The sequence below is a fragment of the Ascaphus truei genome, chromosome 2 (assembly GCF_040206685.1).
Source record: "Ascaphus truei isolate aAscTru1 chromosome 2, aAscTru1.hap1, whole genome shotgun sequence".
NCBI lineage: Eukaryota > Metazoa > Chordata > Amphibia > Anura > Ascaphidae > Ascaphus > Ascaphus truei.
Genome location: NC_134484.1, coordinates 403623125 through 403640854, shown reverse-complemented (window position 1 = coordinate 403640854; position 17730 = coordinate 403623125). Strand labels below are relative to the sequence as shown.

General features: G+C 39.3%; 1 protein-coding gene across 3 annotated transcripts in view; it reads right to left on the bottom strand.

The window, feature by feature from the left end:
- Window positions 1-274: 274 nt before the first annotated feature.
- CDK6 (cyclin dependent kinase 6) overlaps window positions 275-17730 on the bottom strand; it is a 285631-nt gene continuing 268175 nt past the window's right edge. For 2 of the 3 annotated variants that reach the window (XM_075587345.1, XM_075587346.1), the window contains exons 6-8: window positions 14576-14626; window positions 9649-9784; window positions 275-7713 (exon numbers count right to left, since the gene is read on the bottom strand). In XM_075587345.1, coding sequence (XP_075443460.1) covers window positions 7552-7713; window positions 9649-9784; window positions 14576-14626 — 349 coding nt within the window. In that variant the 3' untranslated portion in view covers window positions 275-7551. The remainder of the gene's footprint in view (window positions 7714-9648; window positions 9785-14575; window positions 14627-17730) is intronic. The other variant, XM_075587347.1, reaches the window with a different exon arrangement.

The window sequence follows — 17730 nt, the reverse complement described above, 5'->3', positions numbered from 1 at the left end:
TGCCCTTGTAAATAACTCGGCGTTTTGCTTCCTTATTGTCTTCTTGTTTGCGTTCCAAAGATTTGTTTCCAATGTTTGAAGGTATCCCATTTTCTGAAACGTATCTGGAAGAACACGGACAGCACCTGTATCATTATGTAAGTAATGAAATGATTATTGAGGTCTGGGGGGCCCTCCAAAAAACTGCAACAAAGTCTTAAAGGGTGACATTAAATTACACGAACAAGTAAATATCAAACCAGCATTCAAAAAAGAAAGATGTGGCAAATGCAGGTTTCGTTGAAACAGTTTTATTTTATTCCTCCGCATACAACAGTAGGAAGCTGGATTGCTACTATTATTTAGACCAAGTTAGTTAGATTAAGAGACTGCTGAAAATAATCCAGATGTTTAATTAAACAATGTCTAGGCATTAACGCAAAAGCAATAAACTCCTATCTTGAGTTTATAAAAGTTACGTCTTTGTGTACTACATCACAAGCTGTGGGAATCATTTTCTTTCTTCCTATGAGCGATCATTACCAATTGTCCAAGACATGAGCATAAAACTTTGTGAAGTTGTTTGTTTTTTTTAACATAAGTGCGTATGTCCGAATATAAACAGACAGCACACACACATCGTATTATTGAGTATCGTTCCTTGCATGCATTAGGACAAGTCAAACCTTTACCCAGCAGATATGCAGTAATAGCTGGTACAGTAATCTCTTTGCAGCCTGAGAGGCCTGAAACATACTGCAAACCCATCCGGTACAGGCTGTTTCAGCAGCAAAGGATCTGAAAATGATAGTTCTGATAACCCAATGAAGAGGCTCAGGCTATAACACATTATTTGCCAGGCACACTGCTGTTGAAAAGAGTTGAACGTCATTGAAACAGTAAAAACAAAACACTTCAGTTAGACAAAATACTGCTGTACATTGGCACTGCCAAACATGTTATCCACTGCCTTGGCAGGCGGAGTTGAAGTGCTAATTATTAAAGATAAAAGTACCTCATATAATGTCTGCCTTTTTTAACCATGACAAAAAGCAGCATTCTCATACAAAAACATGAAATGCACATGCCAAGAAATAGTCATTTTGTACAGTTTGATATTATTCTAAAGAAGCTATACGGAGCACCGGTTGAGGTATATGTAACTTACATGAGAAAAGAACTTGTAAAGATGATCTGGTTTGCTCACATTTGCGTGTTTTTCTTTACAGTCCCGACTGTCTACACATGTGATAGATGCATTGCTGGTGTTGAATCAATGTATAAGGCAGTAAGAAGGGCTGGATATACAAAAGCCACTTCCTTTAAGAGAACAGTTCAACTACTATTGTGGAAGGCACTATCTATCCTTAGAATGGTCTGCCATTCAATGTCTGACCGCGACAAGCTTTTTTTTCTTTCAATCTATTGCTCTTTATAAAAAAATAATGGGAGTTATAAACTAAACTCCAAAATCTTGTGTCTACACACAACAAACATGTATCCTTTGTAACAAACGTTTTCTTTTACTGTCCATTCAATATGATTTATTGCAATCTTCCCCTTTTTGCTCTGGAACATTTAAATCACATTCATTCGAGTCCAGAGAAAGATGGGTGTACAACATATTAAACAGGGGAACAAGGGGCTCATTCTATATCCATCAAAGCAGCCGATTGGGCTGTTTTCTGCAAAAATCCCTATAGATTTGGGGATTTCATCCAAAAACGGCCCGATTCGGCCGATATAGAATAATCCCCCAAATCTCTTACATGTTACACAGATTGTTACTCAAGGAAGTTTACACCAAGCAGGAGATGGAGGACATTTCTGACGCACGTAAAGGGGGGGGGGCGGGGGAAATGACAGACGCAGATGGAAAATGTGATACTTTCCATATAATCGGGTAAATACAGTACTCTCTGTAATTACTCCTAGCTGACACACACTGGGAAAATATAGTATATGAAAAGACCATTAGCACACAAAACTGTGGATACATTTTTGAGGAAATATCTAAACATATAGGTACTTTTGGATACTCCTACAATCATGGCCCGTTTGGGTATTTAAGCTGTTTACTTCCCAACTGTAACGTTATAGCAGCTGATCGATATGAGCATAAGATTGATCTTCTGTTCAAATAAGATGCGGAAATAGAGCCACGTGGTCCTGGTATCACAATACATGTGGTACTTTGTACCACTAGACATTTTTCAATGGAATGGCTAATGGAATTTTTGGGGAGAGAGACATTTCAGCAGGATTTTCAAGCTTCAGAAAATAAATCATCATAAACAAAAGGGTAGAACTCCCAAATGGGATGTTATGTAAGATCATGACTATCCAATGACTTACTGTGTAAACGTAAATACTTAAGTGAACAATTTGAAGCAATGGTGGTAAGCAGTCCAATGTGTATATCTTTATTTAATCTAATCTCTGCCAGAGAGATTTAAAGTGGTTTGAGGTGTAGTCCCAATCAGCAATATATATTGGATCTACTATCAAGTGAAATCACATGCTATTTTGTTACTAACAAGCTCATACTTAACGAAGATATGAATAAACGAGAAATCCAAAGTTGCAGTGAAAAATGTTTTTACAACAATATTTCTGTAAAATGTGAAATTACTGACGAACTAAACAGTGACGTATGTGATCAAGATGAAACATGGAAAGTAACTGGAATTAAGGTAGGATCACTAGTTTTTTTTAATTGTAGGTGTATATTTATCTACTGTATATCTCATATTCTATAAACCAATGGTCTGCTGCTTTAGTTATGGATCTTTCTAGCATAGCACAGAAATCATGTTAAAAGGAAATTCTCCCAGAGCTGCACTTGATCGCTATGGCTTTCAGGGTTTTATTACTGTTTTTTCATTTTTCCCCTGACTAAATGAATATGAGTATTTGCAAATTGTGTACAATCTTGTTGTCTATATATGTTCTGAACACATGAAAGACACATTACAGTCTACTGCATGTGTAACAGGTCGACTATTGTGTTACGTGCCTCTTCTCTTAACCATTAAGGGCCATATTTACAAAGTGGCAGAAAGCCTTACAAAGTTTGCATTTATTCATATAAATAGTCCGTAAGAAGCCTTGCGGATTAGCACTATTTCATTGATTTCACCCTAGATGTGCGATGTAACTGCAAGAGTGTATACCTTATTCAAGAGAAGTGTAATGTAACATTGGTATTTGATGGTCAAAGTAAGGCTGAAGCTCCCAGCACTTTGTAAAGTGATTTCAATGCAGGGAACCAATAGTGTGCTTATATATTTACAGAAAACCATCGTCTTTATAAAATCATTAAACATATTAGTGAAACAGGCCAATGTTTTGATATTAGGTGGGACATTTTTCAGTGTAAATACCCTGATGATGAGTTAGCTCTGATGTTATTGAGACTAATGAGCAAAATGTTTGTCTATATTTTATGCAGTTACACTGTAAATATTCTAACCATGATTTTGGGGCTGCCAGGAGCCTTTTCACTTCTAGCTGATAATTGCACAATCACTGTTATCAGCAACTAGGAACATTACACCTGGTCCAACATCTTTAAAACTAGATGAGCTAACTATGTGTGGCATCCACAGATTTACTCCAGAGTGGCCAACGCCAGTTCTCAAGGGCCACCAAGAGGTTATGTTTTAAGGATGTCACTGCTTCACCACAGGTGGCTATATATGCGAGTCTTCAAATGAGCCACTGATTGAACCAACGGTGCTGAAGCAGGGATATCCTTAAAACCGAACCTGTTAATAGCCCTTGAGGTTTGGAGTTGGCCACCCCTGGTTTACCCTGTATAACACTGACTCCTATTGTTACAGAGGTTGCTGCTGTCACACGCTGAACTGTAAAATGAGGCCAAAAGTCCACATTAACTATAAGATTGAAATACACTTACACTGGATTTCCTTTTTATCATTTTGGTAGGTTTCATTTCTAAATGAGAGGCTCAACATTTCTGTGGACATGTTCTAGTTATTGGAGTTTCATTCGAATGTTTGTACAAGTAACGCAATGGCCCACATTAAATAAACGGTGCTACTACAGAAAACACACCGTCCGGTTCTGGAAGATGCCAAACGGCCTATTCCAGTGAATGGACTGAAAGGTAGGAGACCCATACTAAGCACTCAGAAAGTCCCAATTAAATTTTAAAGAGGTGATGAATAAAAGCATTATCCCATCTCTACCAACCTTACTTAAGAGTTTCTTGGCATTTCTGTAAGAACCCCGTAAGAGTGTATGTGCTTAATTTGTTACAACTGTAGGTACAGGAAAAATACTTTATTTTATCTAGCAGGGAAGGGGTGCTACCAGGGGAGCCAAAGATAATAGAACACAAAAAGTGATAGCTGGAGAGAAAAGGGATTCCTCTTATTGGGGCACACCCTAATTACCCAATTATAAGGGGTATCTTGGAAGTAGCTAGTTTTAATGCAATGTTAAAATCATGGGTAAACCTATCAAAATATATCTTTAATTAGACTTATTAAAATAAAACTGTTACTAATAATAGCCCTAGTGACACTTGAAAATGTTAGTGTGCAACTGTGTCACACCTGATGTGATCCCCTGGCTATTGTTAGGGAAGGGTGTGTATGAGTCACAGTGCAGTTCTCATACAAACTAACAATGATATGGTGCTGTTACTAGAGATAATGTGCTACCCACTATGGCAAACAATGACAAATCTAAACATAAAACCGACAGCCATAGCATGAACTAGCATAAAACGCTGCAGTCTAAACTAATTGTGAAATAAAAACAGCTACAAGTACTGTGACTTGCTGTATGAGGATGCAGCCTTATGAATCAGATCACCTGTACAGCTTGTTAAATCTATTACAAGCAACGATAAGGGGTTGGGGTGTTCTCCCTATTTAAGGTTTCTCCTTATTTAAAGAGCAAGTTTATGGAGACACTGCAACCCCAGAGAAAGCCACTAGGTGGTGAAATGTGTGTTGGGTTTCTCAAGCTTTCAGACGGCCGTGAGCAAGAGATTAATTCTGGAGCTCCAGGGTGCTATACTGTAGCTGTGTTGTTCTAGGAACACACCGAATGTTATCAGGGTCCACCTTCTTCTTGCTGTTCATACCTGTGATTACTATAACCAATTACTGAAGAATACTAGCACTCGGGTATTACCGCATGCAGGTATTAATATCATGATCTGTTGCCAGATAGCTGCAAACCTCATATAGGATTTTCATGCATGCATCTGACTATATGACTTATGGCAAGACAGTATTTATGATCTCAGTTTATTTGCAGACCCCTTATCATTGCTTGTAGTAGAATTGTCAAGCTGCATGTATCCCATTCAAGTTTAAATGGTGTTCGGTCCAAAACCTTCATGTTTTTCTTTTTCGTGTTCAGGGTCCTTTATAGTTATAATGCGGGGAGCTGCAGGTGAGGGAGGAAAAAATCGCTGTGTGCTCATTTGCATGCTATTACCCAGAATCCAATGCTGCAGTGTAAGCACGGTATGCTGAGAGATAATGGTGAAAAGCAGCTTGCAGACCTGCTCGAGACATGTGAATGTGCTCACAAGTGGTATTTTTTTTTATTTGCTGAAAAAACGATATACATTTTGTAAAAATAAAATAAAAAGACATTTTTTTATTTGAAAATAAAGTTGACATGTGAGGATCGGTAGAGCATTGTGGGGATGTGATGATTGATTGCAGAAGTGATGGTTGAAAATAATCCCGGACCACTATTAGGGGCTAACAGTAGGAATGACCGGAGAAGCAGGGAGCTTCCCATGAAAGTAAAGAGACCGCTGAAGGAAGCAGTTTTTCTTATGAGATGATGCAAACGTGAAGTGTTCAGAGTATTAAAAGCAAAGCAAACATCGATCCAAGGGAACGCATTTTTATGGTAAAGCAGACCTCTTAAAGTGATACTCACTGAAAAGGTTTAACCTCTGGCGGCATGGCCCCAATGGCCATTGTTACGCTTCAATGAAATGTAGAGGTATATGTACTCCAAGGTCAGCTTTTTGCAATGGAGAGTAGGCGGCAGGATGTGCTTTACACCAGGGGGAATTGGACGTACGCTGGCGGACATCTTTCATTTTGCCCAAGATCTGGGCTTTAAAACACAATTAAGAAAAACCCTCATATTTGAGGATGGCTGCTATAAGGTTACATTTGTAGCTAGGACACATTACGTTAAAAAAACTTTCAATAGCCCGTATATGTAAAAGAAAATGTTTTTAAGGCTCAATCAAAATGTAGCACACACGATTCAAAAGCCTCTTCCAGGCTCTGAAACTTCATACACTGCTTAAACGGCACATATTAATATTCTCGGTGTGAAGATGAACATGAGCACAGTAACATTGTCATGTCAGCGTCTCCTCTAACTGTTGCTGTGTTAATCAGCTGGTGCAGTGAAGTCTGCGTTAGGGGAAATGCTCAGCTAGTAGCACATTGCAGTTTTTGGAGTGTTTTTCTCGTATTTCTCTAAATGTTAACTAACCTATGAAATCCAAAGGCTTTTTATCTAGTGCTTCCAAAGTAGCTTCAGTGGTACAGGGTTAGGGGCAATAATCATTGACATGTACTTTTGTGCACATGATTCACTATAAATGCATAATGGGCCTTTAACTTATATTAGTCCCCTCGGTGAGTAAGCAATGCATTTGATGGGAATGTGCTACTGGCCAGTTTTAGACTTAAATGATTTAAAACAGAGATGGCCAACTCCAGTCCTCAAGGGCCACCAAAAGGTCAGTTTTAAAGATATCCCTGCTTCAGCACAGGGGGCTCAATCAGTGGCTCAGTCGAAGACTAACTACAGCCACCTGTGCTGAAGCAAGGACTGATTGAGCCACCTGTGCCGAAGCAGGGATATCCTGAACACCTTACCTGTAGGTGGCCCTTGAGGACTGGAGTTGTCCACCCCTGGTTTAAAAGATACACATTTGTGCGAAACAGAAAAACTCCTCCATGTCCTCACTAAAACTGTTCTGTTAGTCCTATTATCCAGCATACTCAATTCACAAATGTAAGTTATTGCATTTATGTATAATTATAGAAAATGCTTTCCGATCCCAGGTGGCAAATTCAGAAATATCACCACGAGAAGCCAAATCTATACACGAACTGCCATCTGATCATACGATTTTCCTACAACAATATTTTTAACAATAACACTTACTAGGAACACTAAAGTACATTATACAAGGAGGCTGGTTTAGGTACCCAATCAGGCGTTAGCAGCTGTAGATAGAGATTCCATCTAGTTGTGGCAGTGACTGGATGTTTCTACTTTATACCGGCAGCTTCAATGTTAGAGAGTAAAAAGGCAGCAAAAATAATCAGCAGCTTTGCTTTTATCTGGAGTTTAACCAGACAGAAAAAAAAGAAAAGAAAAAAAGAAGAAAACATGTAAAGCTGCACTGGTTTTGCATTGATTTGATGAAAGTAAACAAGGTTTCCTTGCAGAGAGAGGTGTTTGTAGGAATATAAGGTGTTTGCGGAGAGCTCCACACAAGTAATATGACAGAACAGAGACCTCCTGTGTCGTCCATGTGTAGGCATTGCTTCAAGCACTCTTAGGTCCAGCTGTATTCTCCTCTGTAGCCTTCTGGCTGCAGGACCTGTGAGAGTCCAGACTGTCTTTGCGTTTCTGTACATCGTGGAAGTAAGGGTGAGACAGAGCGCTGAACGCCGATGTGCGTTTTGCTGGACTGAACATCAGGCATTTCTGCAAAAGATAGAATAAGTATAAATGCGTTGATGGAAATATGGATATATGTGTGTATATATTTATATATATATATATATATATATAAATATATATAGTGCAGAATAAATGAGTTCTTCAGTATAAGGTGATACCTTTTTTTTATTGGACTAACAATTTATGATATATATATATATATATATATATATATATATATATATATATATATATCAATTAAGGACAGGCACTCCAATCTCAAAAAGGGGATTTTAATAGTTCAACGTTTCGGCTCAAACCAGAGCCTTCCTCCAGAGTGCTCTGGATTGAGCCAAAATGTGGAGCTATTAAAATCCCCTTTTTGAGATTGGAGTGCCTGTCCTTAATTACTTTTTTTAATTATCCCCCAGACGGTCCGCACCCAGATTAAACTATTGATTATTTACTTTGTTGAGTGCCATGTCATCGCTCTTTTATATCTATCCATATACACTAGCTGTACCCGGCATTACATACGCTGCTCTAGCAGATCTTGAAAGTTATTAATGAAACATTCCCACATTTATGTATTTTTTAATTTTTCTTTTTTTAATCAATGATTTCTCTAAAGACAATTGTCAATTTCTGGGATCTTTTCCGACACAACACTATGTGAATCAAAGGATCTGACTCTTCATAAAAGAACATGTAATTCTTCATGACATAAAACCGGCTCAGGTAGGTAAAGGCATATTTTATCAAACGTTTGGCCTTGTGACTTATTGATTGTCATTGAAAAAGCCAATTGTATGGGAAATTGTTTTAGTTTGAGACTGAATGGTAGATTTGTGTCTGATGGAATGAGTGGGATTCCTGGAATAAGTACCGTATCTTGAGTTTGCTGCGATTTATGTGTTTGTATTTGAGTAACAGTAAGTCTTGTAGATTACATAGTCCTCTCAATAGCATTAGGTTTCCAAGTTTCATGATGAGGCAATTCTTTCGGGAATGCAAGTTGATCGGCAGTATTATCACTCACAATAGTATCCACGCTTTGCTGTAGCGATCAGTATGATGATAATATAATATAAGTATTGTAAGTATCTACCCAATTTTTCTGTTTTTTGGTACAACCTCATCGCGATCTTATAATCATTACCTAACGCTTTGCTTTATATGACAAAATATTAATACTTTTGTTGTCACTGGCCATACTATGTTGAACACACCGATTCTCGTCCGATCGCCAAAGTTAAACAACATCGGACGTGGATAGCACTTGGATGGCTAACCTCTTGGGAATAGAAATGTTTTCCCCTATATTTATAAATAAATAACAAAGGGATAGGCACACCATATATATGCAAAAATAATAATAATAATTTATTGGCCCGGCGTTTCGGCTACCCTCTGGAGCCCTAATTCCTCCCCCCCCCACACATATATAATGTGTGTGTACGTACGTACACATATGGAAGATGGCCATATAAGGAATTATTTTTCAGAGAGCTATAAGAGACTGACAATTGCATTAAGCCACCTGTGCTGAAGCACGGATATCCTGAAAACCTGAACTGCTGGTAACTCTTGAGGACTGGAGTTGGCCACTCCTGGATTAGAGTATCTCCTTATCACATGGTGACATCACACAAAGTTTTGGGCACACAGGATATCAAACCTCTAAGACTCAAAATATCATGTTCCCAATACTAATAAATAACAATCAATTAAAATACCCAGACATGCCCTGCATGAGGTTGAAGCATATTCAGTTATAATTCTAAACAGAGAAAAGAGAGAAAAAAAGACAACTGTTTTGACATGAGGTCTATTAAACCGGCTATACGGCATTTAAATTGTTTGGAAACAATCATGTTGATACAAAGATGCCAAATAATTAAGTTCTTTGGGACCACGCCAGCTAACATATTCAATTTTGATAGACAACATTTCAATAAAGGAATAGCTTTGTCAACGTACAATAAGTAAGTCTTTGCCTTGCTCATCAATATCTGGAACAACGTTTTCAATGGCTTGTGGGTGTCTAAAATGAAAGGCATGCCTTGGAACAGCCACTTCGCTGGGCCATTCATCTTCTTCTGGAAGGCCAATTACACTGTGTGAGAAAGAAACATTAACATCAGCAATTGCAATAGTAATCATGTGAAATACATTAGTAATATATGTTGCAGAAAAGTCATACGCCTCATTAGCCAATTCTATTGCAGGAAGAAACTAGCCACCAACACACAACTCAAAGATACCTATTACATGATATGCACTCAGAGTACCAGTCACGAATGATCGTCAGAAATACTGTTTATAGATGAATAATTATAAACCTAAAAATTTACTTTTAACAAATTGCTAAGATACTGTACACATAAGTATAAAAATATAAAAATAGAACTGCACAACCTAAAATCGACAGTTAAATAATAAAAACTGTGAACACTCTAAACTTTTCCTGCACCCAAAGAGAAAAAAGTACAAAAAGCAAAAATATACCACTGGCGCAAAGTAAAAATGAAATGATTGGAAAAATAAGGGAAAGGGAGATGGCTGTAAGGAATTCCAGGTGGGGATCCACACTCCCAAGTGATGAGATCAGATATATTATTGCTTTTTACACATGAGTATAACACCTAAAACAAATAATAAAATATGCCTATAGCTAGTCTAAAGGCATAGGTGCTGTGTGTAAGGGGATGGGATCTGCAGGCTAGAAAAGCAGATCAGCGTGAAGCTAGCTATGATATTGATATAAAGTGACCCCTACTGATCAGAGGATTGATTATAATCACAGTATTGGTGACCTCGCGCGTAATTTGACGCCGGATTTTTGGTAAGAGGGGGGGGGAGGGAGGCGTGAGCACAGGCGCTGGCAGGCAAGGGGGGCGCAGCGCACAAAGTTTGCGCACCTCTGCCCTAAGGTATTTCTCCAGATTACCCTCTACAAGCAGCTGGGAGCACGCACTGCGCAGAAACCAGTGAGAATGTGTGCCGCTCACAATGATGCTGTTACTGCTGACTAGTGCGTCACTAAGCCCTTCCCTATCAGAGACCCATGCCTCTGTCTGCCTGACACACGTCCCTCTTTCCCGTAGATAGAGCTTTATCAAGGGCATCCCCTTCTCACTGGTGTCTGCACAGGCAAAGATGTCCCATCACATGGGCCAATAGGAAGACGTGATGTCATAGGTGACCGCGGGCTTTAAAACCCAGCAGGAGATACCGACAGCCCCTTTGAGGTAAGTAGCTCAGGAAGCAGGGGCCCCCTGAGCCGAAATTAATGCAGTTCAGCTCCGGAGACCCCCTGCTTCAATCCTGCATGTATTAAAAAAATACAATAAAAAAAGGAAAGCAGCAGTGCTGCTACACTTTCCCTCATGCCACCCCCTGAGACCTGCCGTCCCTAGGCGTTACCTTACCTGCTTACCACCTAGAGACTGATCTGCTGCAAGAAAACTATCATTATTATTATTTGTTTATAATGCTGCAACACATTACACAGTGCAGTACAGTGCGGTCGGAAGGCATGTGCTGGTACAGTAGGTAAGGGGGACCCTGCCCCAAGGAGCTTACAATCTATAAGGAAAGGAGTGAAAATATTAGAAGGAGGTTGATGTGTTTCTGAAAGGTGCTATCATCCACCAAATAAATAACATCACAGCCCTTTTTAGGACCTTAAACTAAAACAACAGTTCATACCCTAAAATATGAAGATGTTACAATCTCTAATATGAGCTCTGAAGTCACTTCCATGTGCTGGAGAATATTTTAGTTTCAATTCTTCTGCAGCCACTGGAAGGAGGCTTCCCAACATATGGTATATGTTCCAGAGTATTTTTATATAATGGTAACCCCATCTCCAAACCTCTGCTATACAGAAAGCAGCCCTACAAATATTTGGAAACCTACAGATAAAGAGAAGCGCTTACTCCCATAGTGTGATCATTTTTTCTTTTAAGCGATTTTCAGAACCAATGTGCCGTGTGTACACCTTTAGAGGATTAAAACATAGAATAGCATGTCCGATGACATAGACTTATAATATTGGATTTAAAAACCTCACCTGGTGGTTGATCAACACCGGCCATAAATATATACAATACATTTTTCTTTCTTTTGATGCATGTGGAACTTTATAAGACTTTTTGTTGGATTTCATTGTCTTCTCTTTGTTTTATGTGATCATTTCCACTATAACTTACGGAAATAGCCGTGTTAGTCCAGTTGCGATAGTGCAGAATAAATGAGTTCTTCAGTATTAGGTGATACCTTTTTTATTTGGATTAACAATGTATGTCATAGGACAAGCTTTCGAGAGTTTTCCTCTTTCTCAGGTAAGCAATACTGATATACAAAGGTTTCTACGACTTAGACAGGGATTGGAAAAGAAAAAAAGAAGAAAAAATAACCGAGGGATGTATACGAGGTGGGGTGGGGAAGGCACTGGAAGGGTGTTAAAACAGAGATAAGGAAGGTGAGGATTGGGGATGGGGGGGCTGTACATCCCCAGCAGCACAGAGGGGGAAGAGGATGCTGTCGGGGAGAATGTTTAGGATGGCACAATGGCAGGGAGACAGGGAGGACAATTACAACAAATTATGATAGTGTATGAGAAACCCCATATCTGCATTAAGTCCACTTGTTTTGGTGTCAAAGAGTTTTATCATTCTGAGTTCAAATGTTTTCCGTTCTTGGGTGCGTTTGAACATGCCATTGAGGATTTAGATTTTTAAATCATTTATAGAATGATCCGATTGTGAGAAATGATGTCCCACAGGTGAGCAGTATCTTCCTTCCTTGTGGTGGAGTATAGAGTGTCTGTACATATTCATTCTGCCTTGAAGTTTTTGGCTGGTTTCCCCAATGTAGCATCCTTGGTCACATTTGTTGCATTGAATCATATAAACCACATTCCTGGATGTGCAGCTGTATGATACTTTAACATTGAAACATTGACTGTCCCATGGTTGTGAGTGGCTGTGGGATCTTGGCATATATGTTGCAGAGTTTGCTACGTGTGTTGTTGCACGATTTTGTACCATTATCAGTGTCTTTAAGTTCGTTGTGAAGTTTTCTGTTGACTAATTTCTGTTTGAGGTTTGGTATATATATACCAAATACATATATAATAATATATATATACACACACACATACATACATACATACATGTTATTGCTTTACAATATTCACTCAATTGTTTTACATAGTCCTACATTAATATTTATTTGTCTTTTGCTCTAAAAATATGTGACTATACTATGACATCTACACATGCACATTTGTGGCTGCAAAATACTGACATGATTGTCCATCTGTTTACAGTTTATTGGAGTGGATTTGTGCTAGAAAAATCACTAGGGTGCAGTGTTGCTCCTCAGTTGTAATGTAATTCAACAGAAGCTTAACAATAATTGGCTAAAAACGGGTTAACCTTGATCAAACTGCTCGAACAAGTACTCTGGGAATTGTTCACTAAAGTGTAGTAACCAGTAATAATTTTCACTGGTTTCCATCAGCTTTCTGTCACATCATTTGTTTTGGAGAAATATCGAGGGGCCATTTCACTGTGTGATTTTTTTTTGTACAACTGAAGCCGTGAAGGGGCACTGGCGGGGGAGTGTCCAGGGACTTTGCAGTTGTTGGTGGAGAATAAGAAAGGTCTTTGGTGGCAGAGCATAGGCAAAGGAAGAAAGTAGTGAATGGGGAAAGTCAGAGATTAAAGTATGTTCAGGGGACGCAGATGTTAGTGATGGCAGTACACTATTCCCACCACACTCTTATAGTGCACATTCACTTGCATAGGACGTAAGATGTCTTCCGGCACAGGAAGGAGTCTTATGGGATAGCACCGCTTAGTAAATATGGCCCCTAAATGCAAGTTGTTGGGGTTTTTTTTATTACAGTATTTTTGTTTACCTTTTCTGTCTTAATTGGCTCTGGTTTGCAACCATATACCAACACAAAACTACCAAGTGGACAGAAGCCATAACTCTTTAAGTGCCCTTGAGTGTCAGGAGCACTGGCACCGTAGGGGCCCTATTATGTACAGGGTATATCATGCTATAAATATTCATTCCCACTTTCATTCATGTCATGGGGGTCTGACGCGACCATGTGATCTCTACCCCAAGCAAACACATGGTTGAGAAAATGAGTGCCACTGGTCTTCTGGCACTCAAACGGTTAAGCGCCAAATGGTCAGACTGGTTTGTGCCACAAAAGATGTTCAGTCTTTATAAAGTAACATTCAAATCGGGGAGTACCACCTCAATATTGGGACCGGGAAACATAAGATGCACATTGTCCCTGCTTCCTTCCTCCTTAGGTGCTTCTGACAGCTTTCTAGTACATTTCATATACATTGCAACATTTTCCTCTAATCCTTTTTATCTTTATAAACTTCTGTCTCCTATCTGAGATCTACTCGCTTCTATGCTTTGTACACTTCCTACCCTACATTAGAAATGTCCTTACCCTCAGTGTTTGACATGTCCGCTCTCTCCCCATCTTCAAGTGCCAATGGAGACCTAACTTTTTCAGTAATCTGGAAACCAGCTACACTGTCAGGTGTATTTACGTACCCTATTGGCTATGCCCCATGCATTACATTTACTGCCTCTGTAAGCTTCTCAATATACCACTTAGGTTAAATGTTCTACCAGGCAGGAATTCCTTTCTCCCGAAATCTATATTTTTTCTTATCCCTGTACTGTTACTATCCTCTCTACTCTGTTGTCTGCATGGTAATTTGGTAAAGCACATTGTATGGTAAATGCTGTATGAATAAGAATTACAGAGCACAAAAGAGTGACTAGTTGTTACATCACTATTTACAAAATGAATAGAGTTTAAGTTTTCGCTGTCTATTTGTGTCGGAATAAAAATCATACTTACTCGAAGATTTTTCCTAGTTGATCAACATCTGAATTTCCACGAAAAAGCGGCCTTGAAAAGACAAAAAGAAAAATGCTGTTCAGAGAGACATCGTTACTTATTCTAACCTTTTATCGGTTGTTCTTTAAAAACTGAACTTTTGTTCAAACAACACATTTCTCTCTCGGCATTTTTGGACCATGTCAACTTAGTGAGATGCTAAAATACTCCGTGCCTCTTTTATTAAAGTGCAGTAGAATTTTAGTGTGAGGTACATGAAGTTATTGAACGCTAATCCTCTGCTGTTCTTCAAGCTCTGCGCTGCCAGATGACAGAAACACAGAGCAATACAATACTGGCCCCTTTAGCATTGGATGGGTTCATGAATGAGGTCCTAAAATGGAGAACCTTTGGGAAGCTATCAGGATACTGAGGTGCTTTAATCAATATCCGCATTATAGCATTAGTAAATACTTTAGAAATAAATTTAACAAATAAATTAAGGGTAGCAATTAAAAACTAGTTGTGACAGAGGGGAAAGCTTGCGAAGTAAGAATCGCTTGTTGTAAAATCATGAGCTCAGAGATGAGTGACATGCCCTACCAATCATTTTACATTTCATAGTGACACTTTGCACCTAAGGCCTGGGACATAGTAGTGTGAGCAAGGCTGAGCCGTGCTGAGCCGCGCTCACACTCGGCACTGAGCCCCTGCAGCTGCAATGAGAGCGGCTTTAGCCGGGGCTCGCGCACACTTCCGCATGCTTGCGGAAGCGGATGTCTCAACAAGTTTTCAAATTTGGCGCTCGCCGGAGCGCAGGGCCGGTCACGTGAGCGGTTCACCCAAGGAGGGTGTACCAGCTCAGTGACGTCACTGGCCCGCCCCCGACACAGACGGGGCGCTGTGTAAGGCCAGGGAAAGCACCGCTTTCCCTGAGCCTCAGCACGCCTCCGCACGGACACAATGTCTATGTCCCAGGCCTTAAGGTGCTGTATTTGAAGCGCTGCCTCTTTCATTGAGTGGAGGGGCTGTGTACATCTGAACATGTCAAGTGGGGACAATGTGGATTATTTATTAAACTGCCATAGGAGTTTCTGTGTGATAGTTACCTGATCCGCACTATCACAGCTGAACGAATAGCCCCCAATATGTTGTGCAGCAATCTATCCCATAGTGTAAATGAATGAGGCTAAGGTTCTCTCAAACACAAGGAAGACGCTTCCCACACAGTATACTGAATAACGGCCGTAGAAGCCAAGGAGAGTGAAGACAAGTGAAAAGGAGGATTAAAGGTGCCGGGAGAGATGTGGTGAGCAGACAGAAAGGGAACCACCCTCGTGTGGCATAAATGTGTGCGGAAAACAAATAACCTTTGTCTGTGACAGGTGTAGACTAGAAGTCTGTACATATCCTTCTATATTATAATCTGCTCTGTAATTTATTTTGTTAAACCATACAACATTAGGAAAATAGCATATTCTCCAACACAAAGTCTTTTATCTCTATCTATTTATTTATCTGATTGTATGCTCATTCCAACAGTGATCATCGCGAAAAACATTTTTATTGAACCGATGACGATGATTTCCAACTAAGAATGAATCATGCACTAATCTATGTTTTTAACCTTTTAAGTGCTAAAGAGTGCATTCAAGGTTCAATAAGCAGCATGTACTGCACCTGGTGAACACTACACACAACGTTCCACTCCTCAGATCTCTCACTTCACATTTTAAGGCACACTAGGTCCTACAGCTCTTATGGGGTTTCTAAGATTGGACGCATCAACATGTTCTTGATACTCAGACGAATGATTAGGTAGAAGTCACCCAGATTCAGTTAAAAATGACCATCCTCCCTTAGCAATGTTCCAGTTGGATGACTTTTCCAGTTAGCCTTTGAAGGTTTGAGCTCAAAATGAATCCTTATCAGAACTTTCCCAAATACTGTAAATACTTAGCTATGTGGCAGTGCAGTATTAAGTCTCGTACTTCACCTAGTAGAGATGTGCCAATGTGTTCAAAAGTACTCTACGAAATGTTTTGCAAACCTACATCTGTCCGCCATACATCTTGGTTTTATTTATTTTTTTGCAAAATCATCGCAAATGTTCATATTTCTCAAACATGAGCGAATGCTCACCAATTTTGCCTGAAATTTAGCAAAAATGGCAGTATATAAAGGGCAAGGTGACCTTGCACCTTGATTTTTAAATATGCTCCGTGTATTATTTAGGCAAAAGGAAACATTTCACACAGCGCATGATCTTTGGTGACATTCGCACCTCTCTACACCTGAGTTTACCCCTTGTTGGTTATATATTTGTTAATCGATTGCTTGATGTAGAAAGGAGGATGTCTGCTGGAGCGAACGTAGTAACAGCACAGGTTTTTTGACTGACTACGTACAAATACATGAAGGAAAATAGGTGATGCTGGGTACTGAATCGCAGCAATGGATTGTACAGTCACAGTTTTCTTATGATTAGGTCTTTAGGGAAGACACTATTTGGTAATATGTTGCATTGAGGAATGCTGGGAATGTAGACCAGACAAGCATGTTTGCACAAAAAAAAAAAACCGTTTCCGAAAACTCATGAGTACAAAAAAAAAACCGAAATAAGAGTTTTAATAATAACATTTAGAAATAGCTGAACTAACAAATGTACTACAAATGTGCTGTAATAGCAATTTATGAATCTCCTCAAAAACTAAAAAAGTCTCTAGTCCAAGCAGAATAAAAAGCAATAAAGCTGGTATTTAAACTCTAACCCTACAGTTAAATGATTATGTCACTGGGAAACCTTTGAGATGTTATCACCAATGTATATAACCAGTTATAACCAGGCACCCAATTGTTAAATGCACTGTGAGCTTTTCCCCACTCATAATGTTGCTTTCACAGATCTTTTTTTTATATGCTCTGCTTTGGCACTGATTAATGTGGAATTCATGTAAACATTTTCATGCATGTCCAAATAGCCACAAAACTTTGGTTCTCTACCAATAATCCATTGTGTCGTCATTTTTGCTTCTTTGATCTTGCTTCTTTGGAGCAAATCCAGCAAAATCTTCTCACGGCCTCAGGTAGTTGTCCCTGACACACCAAATTTCCCTTTATCTCCGCACAACATTTGCTTCCAAAAATTGGAAATATGTTGCATGTTGAAGGGAATC